This window comes from Vitis riparia, chromosome 10 (assembly GCF_004353265.1).
Source record: "Vitis riparia cultivar Riparia Gloire de Montpellier isolate 1030 chromosome 10, EGFV_Vit.rip_1.0, whole genome shotgun sequence".
Taxonomy (NCBI): Eukaryota; Viridiplantae; Streptophyta; class Magnoliopsida; order Vitales; family Vitaceae; genus Vitis; species Vitis riparia.
In genome coordinates, this window is record NC_048440.1 from 18,395,048 (window position 1) to 18,406,733 (window position 11,686).

At 31.5% G+C, this 11,686-nt stretch overlaps 1 protein-coding gene across 2 annotated transcripts; it reads left to right on the top strand.

Annotated features, from left to right (window-relative positions):
- Positions 1–3,672: 3,672 nt before the first annotated feature.
- LOC117923929 (protein GID8 homolog) lies at positions 3,673–11,173 on the top strand. 2 transcript variants are annotated; one of them, XM_034842426.1, is made up of 8 exons: positions 3,673–3,770; positions 4,855–5,031; positions 5,381–5,472; positions 7,593–7,752; positions 7,861–7,967; positions 9,769–9,900; positions 10,174–10,330; positions 10,767–11,173. In XM_034842426.1, the coding sequence occupies exons 3-8, from the start codon at positions 5,422–5,424 to the stop codon at positions 10,886–10,888; spliced, it is 729 nt and encodes a 242-aa protein (XP_034698317.1). In that variant the 5' UTR covers positions 3,673–3,770; positions 4,855–5,031; positions 5,381–5,421; the 3' UTR covers positions 10,889–11,173. The 2 variants fall into 2 exon arrangements, with proteins under 2 accessions (XP_034698317.1, XP_034698318.1); XM_034842427.1 differs by lacking the exon at positions 4,855–5,031 and having other exon boundaries at positions 3,716–3,770.
- The last annotated feature ends 513 nt before the right edge of the window (positions 11,174–11,686 follow it).

Genomic DNA, 11,686 nt, shown 5'->3' on the forward strand with positions numbered 1-11,686 from the left:
GAAACACGCTTCACACGCGCAATCGGGAAGCGTGAAAATTTTCAAAATTTCTAGACATGGATGCTTTTATTGGTGAGTACTTGCAAGGAAGAAGAAGATTGATGGTCGTTTTTCAGTAATGAATTAGAAGGGTTGATACTGACGCCTCGACGCGATTTAGCCGACCTGCCCTATCGTATGAATCGTACAACTTTTAGAGTTGGAACATTATATGATGTCAGCGGTAATCCAACTTATTGTATAACGGTCAAATATAAGTAAATTTTTTAATACTTTTTTTAAATTAAAGTTTTTATATTTTAGAAATAAAAATAAAAAATACTTCTTCTTCTGTTTCTTCTAAATTTTTAACATAATATTAAAATATAAAAAATTAATTTATTCAATACTATCCCCAAATCAAATATAAAATTAAAAAATGCATCAAGTAATCCACTTTTAAATAAAATGATGAAAAATTAAAATAAATTAGATTCACAATTAAAAATAATTGAGAGTGTTAATTTCATTAATCACTTTGATGTTTAGGCTAAATACATTTAGATTACATTTGATTGACGGGATAGAAAAAAATATGATATGTATATTTTGAGATATCTTATTTGATAAAAGATATACAAGATGTGATATAATTTAATATTAAATTAAATGGGTATCATATCTTAGAGTAACATATCCAATAAAATGTGTTATGTTATATTTATATTTAATTTGTAGTACCAATAAAAAAAAATTAAATATAGCTTATTTTTCAATGTTTAAAATACAAAAATTATAATATTTTTATTTAAAAAAAAATAAAATTTATCTTACGTTTAACAATATTCATAATTAAAATATTTAAATTTTATAAATAAATTTTTTATATTGTTGAATATACACAAATAACACACACACACATATATATATATATATATAACAATACGACATTATTTTATTATATATTTTATAGATATTATTTTTTAGTTTTTTTTAACCTGAATTTAATTTTATAATAAAAAAATTATTTTAAGTAATATAACAAATAAAAAATTTGTTATAATGAGATATGTATACCCACTTTAGGTTAAGACCTCCTGGATAAATGGGATATATATAGAAAAAAGAAAAAATAATATATAAATATAATATATCTCCCTATTGATCCTATTGTGATTAGTCAAACATCTAATAGGATATGATATCTCCTTTCTTATCTCATCTTATGTTATATATAGTTAATAAAATATCACTTTAGGTTATATTTAGTTTGTTAGATATTACACGAGATAGGATAAAAAATAAATAAACAATACGTTTTATCTCATGTTCGATTAGTAATGCAATAAGATAAGTTATTTTATCACTATTCTTATTATATGTTTAAATAGATATATAGTAAGTGGTGGAATATATTATCATCATATTTTTTATATATATTTTACACGTGACATTTACATGGGATATGTAGATCTTATATTTTAATTTATTTACATATCAAATGTATAATTGATATAAAAATTACGGTGAATAATACATCTCAATGGTTATCATATTTTATGTTTGGTTAAAACTATAACGGGATTGGTAAAATAACTTATCTTATTAAATTACATATCAAATATAAGGTATGATCAATATTATTATTTTTTTTTCTATCCGATATTATATCCCATCAACTAAACATAACTTGAATTATTATCATAAACTAATTACTCCAGATATTTAATATGAAAATAAAAGATAACTTACTCAATAACTGGAAATTATACATAATATTCAGGATGTCGTAAATAAAAAAATCAATTTCAATATGTTTAATTTATGCATTTTTTTAGGTGAACCATTGTGTCAAGCAAGAAAATTAGAAAACATTTTAAGTTTAGGCTACAAGAAAATGGAAGATTTAGATGTTTTTACTAGTAAGATTTTTATGGTAGTAATCAAACTTACAAGAAATGATAATTTTAGACATGGTCTTCTTATAATATTTGTTGAAAGAGTTAAATTAAAAACCAACGAGATTAGAAGGAGTAATTCTATATGAATCTTTTATATATGATAAAATTATTAATCATATTAATCAATACATTTTCTCTTTATGCTATTTACTAAAAATAAACGTTATAATTAAAAATGATCTTAGACCAAGTGAAAAAGAGCTATGTTCATTTTGTAACCAATATAAATATTTGGCATAGTATTTTCATACATACTTCAAATATTTGGAATTGTAAGCTTACAAATATATACCTCTACATACTCTTGAGCTTGTTTTTTTGAACACTTTATTTGTCAAACAATCGAACTCCGTCTTGCCTATATATATATATATATTATGTTTGGTCTTTTTATTTTTTTAATTGCTCGAACTTCTAGATTCAGACTTTTCCATGCATGGATGTCAAATAATATTTTTCTTCTCATTTATATAGTATTTTTCATAATTTTTTTTTACTTCTAAATCATTTCTTAATTTTGCATAATTATTTTTCAACTTTTTATAAAAGGCTTTTCATGAAAAATTATACAACGAATAAGGCCCTATAAGAAAATCATATTATTCAAGCAAAATATATAAAAATAATTAGAATTGGTTATAAATGTGTTAAAATTCAGTTATGTTATCAATTGAACTTAAAAAAAAATGATTTTTTTTTTGCTTAAATTATGGTTGAGAATAATTAAGTGGAGAGATTGGAGGCTAATGCACAGGTAAAATTATTATTTTTGAGTTGATGGGTAAATAAGATAAATGCAAAGTTAAATTTAATAAATTCAAATATAATTTTCATTACTAGAATAGTAAAAAGATGTCAAAAGTAAAGTCAAACAAAACATATACAAGTTTTCACGTAAGTGTCGACATTGGACCCCTTCAAGAAATAGTTAAAAGCAAAGAATCCCATGACATAGGAAAAAAAATTAAAATTTTCATATCAAACAAAAATGTTCATATAAAATAAAAACAAATTAATTTTTAAAAATTTCACACAACTTTTATCTTAAGAACATATTATATAGCTCAAATTTTAGGATATTGGAAATATATTAAATTACTATTTTCGAATTATTACGTTCTAAATAAAAATAATAAACTATATAACAATCAATATTATAAATGTTTTAATCATATAAAAATAAGTAGATTTAATATTTAATAGTATTGAAACATTAACAAAAATATATAAACTATATAAATAAGATTTTTTTAGTAGGGTGATAGTTCTATAAGGATAGATTGCCTATCTTTTCTTTCATTTCAAGAAAAATACGATCCGGTGGGGGCTAATTCAAGACGAGTTTTCAAGAAATTGCTCGAGTTTTAATAATATCGATGAGATGAGTGAAATCGTTATCCGAATGCAAAAATATTCATAATGTTTAGTAGCTTATCGATGACTTCTTATTTATCAAATTGTGAAACTCAAAATTGATTTAAATATGATTAAATTTATCATGAATTGAAAATCCAAAACTGGCTTAAACCCCGATTAAATTGATCATGGATTAAAAATCTTCAAATCCAATGGATACTCCGTGTTACTACGAGATTTGAAATCAGCCCATTACAACCGAATGGTTCAAAGAAATAATTGATTAAATTGGGCCGGCTCAGGATCAGCCCATTGTCAGCTGTCCAATGCGAAACTTACGGTGTACATCGCTTTGGGGCTTTCGGTTGCAGTATAAGAAGCCCGGAGCTCCATCTGCACAAAGCATTCATTAATTTCGGTCCGAACGCTGAGTTTCGTTACATCGCTGAGTTCCGATTCATCTCCGAGTTCAAGGTACTGCTTCGATCTCTATTCCCAATTCAAACAATCTACTTCCAGGCGAGATACAATCCCTTGGATGTTGAGGAAATACTTCTAGGTTAGATAAAAAAACTCTGGATGCCGAGAAAATAATGAGAAAATGAAAAAAAAAATAGAAAGATTGAATTGTAATTTTTTTCCCCCACAATCTGGGGCTCCAGAAGAGAGAAGATAACACTTTATCTAGAACTCGTATGACGCTCTGGCTTAGTTGATTTGATTCTTTTGTTTCTTTAGTTCTTTGTTTGGGACTGGCAACCAAGAAAGTGGGAGAGCCGACATAGGAGTCAAAATGTGGTTTTCTTTTATCTTTCTTCATTTTCTTGGTAACCAAGCAGAGGATCGGATTTTACTCGAGTGCTTTATAACTTGGGAATGCTATTCTTGGAAGTTTTGAAATCTAGGGTTTCTTTTTGAACAGGCGAGGAACTATTGCAAGTTTGGATTACAGCTGAGAATGAAATTTATTTTAGATTGACTGTCTTTGTTGTTTGGGAATGTTTTCTGCTATAAAAATAGATTTAGTTTAGATGCAGAGAAAATATGATAAAAGTATATTAAATTTTGAATTGTAAAGTTTTCACCACCGATGATTCGGGGATGCAGAAAAATACCAGTTTAATTAAAATTCACACAGACTGATTGGGACCTAGATATTTAATTGCATTTTATATTTTGTTTTGGAAGTAAAAGATCAGACATAGCATAAAAAATGAAAACGTTGTTTTCTTTTATTGCTCTATTTTCTTTGAAACCAAACATAGGTTTTCTTTTTGAATGCTTTAATTTTTAAATGCTATTGCTGAAAAATTTGAATTCTTGAATTTCATTTTGGACTACAACTAAGCTAGAATTTTGGGTTGGAATTTTCCTTTTTCTTTTTATAATTTCCTATTCACACTCCCACACTTCTTTTGTTTTTTCTCTATTTTTGTTCACACACATTTTTGTTTTTTTGTTTTTTTTTTTCCTTTCTTTTTTATTTATTTTTTACCGACTTCATGGCACAAAATATTCCATTAGTTTATATAAAAGTACAAAAATTTGTTGTTTATAGGTGATGGGGAATTGCTGACTGCAAAAGAGGGGCCACAGAAAGGACCTGAGCTGGGACTTTGGGCTTGTGCTCAGACCTGATGAAAATTTTTCAAAAATCTGGTGCCATACACAAACTTTTAGAAAGGAAGGAATCAACAGAAACAAGGTTGAGTTGTTGGAAGAATCAAACAAAAAGGTCTGTTTCTTTGAAATTTTCTTGGAAAACATGCTAAAAATTTTCAACGGCAAGTTTTCCACACTGTTGTAGTTTATATAATATAGACATTCCACAATTGAGAACTTGCAATCTTTAATGTATTAAGGTTCAAGTCCAAAATCCAAAAAAAATGCCCAAAGGGAAATCTACTTCTGCAAACTGATATGGGGTTAATGCGAAGGGAAAAAGGAAGAGATAAAAAAGGAAGAGATCTTTTGAATGCCATGCTTATTTCAATTTTCATTTTAGTGTTTTTTTTTCTTTTTAATTTGTTGAACTCAAATTGTAGTTTTGCTGATTGGATTTGGTGTTTATTTGGGTTTTGCAGGGGATTTTAGCTGTTTTGATGGGTTTGGAGGCCATGTTGTGATGTCATTATTCTGTATTGTTATTCGTGAGCTTGAAGAGATTGTATCCATGGTAACTGACCCCAGTCCTGGTTCTAGTTTTCGGCTTGATTGGTTATTTATGGTTTAGGGTAGCCATCATATTTCAACTCCAAAATTTTCTGTATGGGCAGCACCATGCTTTGTATTTATGCAATTGCTACTGTCTCATTAAACAGAGAGGATGTAGCTGAATGAAAAGATCCAATCTAATGTATAAAGAAATGAAGATGTTATCTAGAGATAGATTTTGCTTTTTAATGAGTTGATGTCATGACAGTTGGGTATGAAAAGACGGTATTAAGTTATTAATTGATGTTATGACGATTTGGTATCCCATGGAACTGATCAGTTGTCTTCTTTAGAGAGCCAGGGAAGGGTGTTATTTTTTGGGACTTAAGGTGAGGGGGAGAGGTGGCGGGTTTGGAGGTGTCTCATTTTTTGTTTGCAGATGATACTCTTTATCTTTTGTGAGGCTTACTGTTATCAAATGGTCCATCTAGGCTGCTTGCTCATGTGGTTATAAGCTATTCCAGGGCTGAAAGTTAACTTAGAAAAGAGTGAGCTGATTCCGATTGGAATGGTGGAGAATGAAGAGGATGCATGGGTGTCCATCTGGGTGCATCTTTTAGATCAGTGGCCGTTTGGGTGGGGTGGAAGAGCAGTTTCGCAAAAGGTTGTCAAAGTGAAAAAGACAATATATATATATCCAAAGGAGGAAGGCTTATGTTGATCAAGAGCAGATTATCCGGTCTGCTCATATACTTTATGTCCTTGTTTAGTATTTTGAGGAAAATTAGATTGAGAGTTGAGAATATTCAAAGGGATTTCATATGGGGTAAAGAGATTTGAACACCTTTTATAGTCGAACATCCTTTTTTGTGGGAATGGAAAAAGAGTGAAGTTTTAGAAGGATAGGTGGTGTGAGGATGAGCCTTTGTGTATATCTTTCCCATGTTTGTATGCCTTAATCATATCAAAGGATGCTTGGGTGGTGGATTTATGGAACTAGATAGGGGAGTGGGGTTTTGTTTTTCTAAACACTTGAATGATTGGGAGTTGGACAATGTAGAGGCTTTCCTTTCTAGGTTGCAAGGAATGTCAATGAATAGTGTAGAGGACAAGGTGTTGTGGATGGATTCAAGGAAGGATAAGTTGTCTATTAAGTCTTTATATGCAGCCTTGGGCATGGGTACAAAGCTAGTTTTTTCTCATGGGAAGTGAGTTGTGGAAAGGTGTTGATGCCGAACAAGCTTGAAAGGAGAGAGTGGTCATTGGCTAATAGATGTTATCTTTGTAAAGTTGAAGAAGAATCCATTGATCATATCCTCCTTCGTTGCACTGAGGCGAAGGTTTTGTGGAAAAAGTGAGTGGTCATTTGCTCTGTTTTGTGTTTATTGAGTGCAATCTTGTTAGCGAGAAACTCTTTTAGGGTGACATGGATCCTTTGTGGGCAAAAGAAATTAGAAGGTTTAAAGAGCAACTCTCTTGTGCATTTTTTGGACAATATAAAAAGAAAGGAACTGAAGGTCTTTTGATTATGAGGAGCACTCAGATTATGCTCTGAAAAGTTCTTTTATTAGAAATCTTTTCTTGTGGATGAAATTGTTAATAGATGTAGGTACTATGCCTTTAATCAATTTTGATGATTGGTTGGGCTCTCGCTATGAGAGGGGTATTGTTTTTTGTATCCTCTCTGTTTGGATGTGCATTTTGGTGCTCATTGTATACATCATATTTACTTTGAAGCGCTAGTTTTTTTGTGTTTATTTATAAAATTTTATCATTTGCCCATCAAGAAGAAAAAAAAATCCCATGGAACTGAGTGGCTCCATCTTATGTTTTCCATGGATCTTTAAGGAGCAAACCTATTGTGTTCAATGGGACCAATGCATAAAAAGATAGGGTTTTAGGAGTTTTCAAAAAACAGCCTTTGAATTTTGTGCTGTCACTGGGATGACATTTCTTGTAATGAAATATTTCATGATGATTGATTTGTATGGTGAATTTTATATAAAAGACACATGATGCAATTCAATAGGTGTCCAAATATGGCATGAAAGTGAATTGGCATGCTTTGTGGTGGTGTCTAAATTTCTTTGATTCCAGTCTAAATAATATTTTGTTTGCCCATTAAAAAAAAAATGTTTCCAGGCTTCATCAAAGAAAGTGATCACGAGAGAGGAGTGGGAGAGAAAGCTCAATGATGTAAAGATTAGGAAAGAAGATATGAACAAACTAGTGATGAATTTTCTTGTCACTGAGGGTTATGTTGATGCTGCAGAAAAGTTCCGAATGGAATCTGGAACAGAACGTATCCTTTTGTGGTTTTTGATGCCCTATTACTTTTCTTGATGCCTAATATTGGTGTCTTGGCAACATTCGATTTTTAGCTGTAAAGCTTATCCTTATTGATAAATAGCAGACATAGATCTTGCAACAATAACAGATCGCATGGCTGTTAAGAAGGCAGTACAGTGTGGGAATGTTGAGGATGCAATTGAGAAAGTAAATGATTTGAATCCTGAGGTATGTTGATCTATGATCATCTTCACAAGGGAGTATTTTTGTATTGATAGTTTTGAATGTGAAATGTTAAATATGATTGCTTCATCCTTTACATTATTGCATCAGTCAAGCATGTTTCAATGAGGTTTTATATTACTAACATTCCTTTATCTGACCATTACATTTATTTATTTATTTGTTATTTTTTTTATTGTTGTGGGTGGGTGGTTTATTGGAAGTGGCATGAAGAATATGCCTATTTGACTTGAAACTGAGGGTCTGGACTTCATATCTTTTGGTTAATAAGGTCATGTAGAAGTTAACATTTGAAGTGGCCAACCTTAGATGGTTGCTTGTATGACATAATAAAGTTCTAGAAGTTTTGTTTTCCGGAGTACTTTCTGAATTGACCTTAATGGCCTTATAAATTTGCTTCATTCTAGAATATTTGGGGAAATATTAGGTTCTTTTCATTTCCTTGGGCCATTTATTGTATTATAAAGAATAATTTAGTAGCCGTAGGGACATTTTTCTGTCCCTATCTTTTCTTCTCTTAATTAAATTACTGGTATCATGAAAATTGAAGTGAAATGGTGTAGGTGAAATGGAAAAGAGCTTGTCCGCATGTAACGCAAAGGTTAGTCTGTCAGATACTGTATGCTACTAATGTCCCTCCTTAGCTTCTATTTAGGATCTATATTGCTATTTTTTGGCAATTGAGAGTTGATTTGTACGTATGAAAAATTACTTTATGTATCTAGAGAAAATAAAAGGAAAAACAAAAAAAAAGTATGTTGAGCTTGTTCTCAAAGTTCAGCTTAAGCATACTTCAAGTAGATTACGGAGACACAGTTCCGCCATCTATGCACTAAAAGTTGGTGGGGAATAACACTGGAAATATCCTTTGAAAACTTGCAAGAGAAGAGGAACCAGCTTTGATGGTCAAGTCTTAATTGGCAATTCTGATGATGATCTAGTTTCTCTTTATTTTGTCAAGTTTTTGCTTTAGTTTGTTCTTATTTTAATTTGTTAAGTTTCTAGTTTAGTTGGTGGTTGACTCTTTGTCAAATTTCTGTTTCTTAGTTTTCTTGGTATATTAGAAAAGTTTTTATTTCTTTTAGTTTCTAAATGATATTCATTTTCTATATCTTTTTTATTCTTGCATTAAAAAACAAGGAATTTGGAAAGTTATCCTATTAGGAAAGAGTGATAAGAGTCATATATACCTTTCTAGTCTTTCAAAGTAAAGAATCAGAATTTTAATAAAGAATTTCAGCATTTATTCTGCTTTCTCTTAGGCGTGAGATTGCTTAGAAAACCCTAAGTATAAACCTTGTGTGATTGCCAAAGATTTCCTTTCTTCTTTTTCAGCCGTCTTTTATTGTTTTCACCTCATTATATAACTCAAGAACCAGAAATTTTAAGATCCTGCACATAAATTCTCACCTGTCATGAGAATTTGTAAGCAAGAACTTCCTAAAGGTTGAAAATACATCCAGCATTTTCAAGAAGTCAATACCACCTTTTAGCCATTTTCTTTTATATCTATGGCTGCTTTATAGTTAAGTCAAACATGGTGCTCTTTCTTTTATTTCTTTTTTAATATAATTCTTGTTTTCATTTTCTAAAGTTGCAAGCCAGAGTTACATTCTAAAGTGGAACCTTGGAGTTACCCTTGCTATCTAGTATAGTACTAACTAGTAACAAGAACATGCTTTGATGTTTGAGAATCACACAAAATTCATATTTGCTGTTATGGTTCCTATAACTTTGGACATGTCGTGAGCCACAAAATTTATCCTTTTTGGTTTTCTTTATGCAGATATTAGATACAAATCCCCAACTATTTTTCCATCTCCAACAGCAAAGGTTGATAGAACTGATTCGGAATGGAAAAGTAGATGAGGCTCTGGAGTTTGCTCAGGAGGAGCTCGCACCAAGGGGAGAAGAAAATGTAATTCTCAGCTTCTTGTAACACTATTTTGGCTGCTTATCTTTGGATATAATAGTGTTGTTATGGAAGCCTTGTTTCACCCTAAAACAAATGATTTTTGTTCACTGCATTGTTCATTTACTTGTTAATAAAAGTTGAATGTTATGCCAAATTTGAAGGCTAGTATTGCTTTTATTGGAAGGCTCTTGCTCCTATGTTTTAGTATTGAATCTGTTCTCTTTGCATTGCCATGATGCTCATACCTGGGGCTAAGCAAATTGGAGGTTTTTGCAGCAAAGCTTTTTAGAAGAGTTGGAAAAGACTGTTGCGCTGTTGGCATTTGAAGATTTCTCTAACTGCCCTGTTGGTGAACTCCTGGACATATCACAACGCCTGAAGACAGCAAGCGAGGTGAATGCAGCCATCCTTACAAGCCAGAGTCATGAAAAGGGTTAGTCTTCTTTCCTTCTATAAATACAGCATATTGGATGCCCAGTTTGAATGTGCTGCTCAACAGTTTCTTTACTGCGTGGCAGTCACAATATATGGAATTATAGTTCTTAGTTGCTAGTCTGGTAGATTATTTCATCTTTTCAGAGTCATTTCGCATGTACATGCTTGCTACTGGTTAGAATTTTCCATTTTTTTTTATCCACAGTTTGCCAGGTTTGGTTTTCATTTTTAAATATATTGATAAGGAAAAACATCAACAGTAGATAATTTTTTTTTTGAGAAAATTATTTTAAAATTTTATAATTGGCTGGTTTCTAGTTAATTGGGCAATGACATTGCTAATTATTGCTGTCCCAACTGTGTTAATATCCGCAGTCTAATTCTTTTCAATGGAAATATCCAAGAGTTGTAAGTTTGCTGTTTGATTGAACCAGATCCAAAACTTCCCAGTTTGTTAAAGATGCTGATTTGGGCCCAGAACCAACTTGATGACAAAGCTGCTTATCCTCGCATAAATGATTTGTCTACTGCCAGGCTCGAAGATCCTGCTGTGTGAAAGGTGAGGAAGGTTATTCTAAGAGGTATTCAGGTTTGAGCAAAATGTAATTGAATGGAATGGAAATTCATGCATGTACTTCTATTTTAGAATCAATGTTGCTACTTTGTCCCCTCCATATTCCTTTTATGAAGCTTTGGTTGTTAACACTGTCTCCCCCCTCAAAATCTGTTCACTGGTTTTGAGTACTTGTACAGATGACTGTCAATGCTCTTCCCTCTCTTTTGAATGTTAAGACTGCAGGGATTCCTATTGTTAATGTGAAGCAAGACTATTGGGAGAATATATTGGTGATTGTGTTTTCCTTGCCAAACTGCATGTTATGCGATTATGGCAGCTAGCAATACTACTGACATAAACTGTGGTGCTCGATTCCATTGAGAACTGTATAGTTTCTGATAGAAGTAAAAAACACCATTTTTTGACTGGTGCGCTGTTGAGTAATGCACATTGGAACATGATTGGGAAGTTGGGATGCCATGTAACCTTAAGAGAGAAACATGGTAAAGAGCTAGAGATTCTGATTGAACGCAAAAGCACCATTGATTGATTGGCTCATACCTTGATGCTTACCTCTAGGTGGGGTTATGCAAATTAGCCTTAATGTTCTGGCCTCGATATAGCGTGATTGATGCTTAAGCCTCACTCTATTGAGTTTAGTCTTGAGCTATAGCCTTGAGGCTATTGAGGCTTAAGCCTCAAATATTCAAAGGGTTTTAATCGGTTTAGGCTCCATTATGGGCTTTTTGTAAATATCTTATAAGAGGTTTTTGGGTCCAAGTCTAAAGTTTAGCCTCT

What these genes read in the sequence shown, in the direction of transcription:
- LOC117923929 (XM_034842426.1), top strand. Translation starts at nt 5,422, where the DNA reads ATGTCATTATTCTGTATTGTTATTCGTGAGCTTGAAGAGATTGTATCC. An exon ending in TTGAAGAGATTGTATCCATG is followed by an intron (nt 5,473 to 7,592) that starts GTAACTGACCCC and finishes AAATGTTTCCAG; the next exon opens with GCTTCATCAAAGAAAGTGAT. An exon ending in AAGCCAGAGTCATGAAAAGG is followed by an intron (nt 10,331 to 10,766) that starts GTTAGTCTTCTT and finishes TGATTGAACCAG; the next exon opens with ATCCAAAACTTCCCAGTTTG.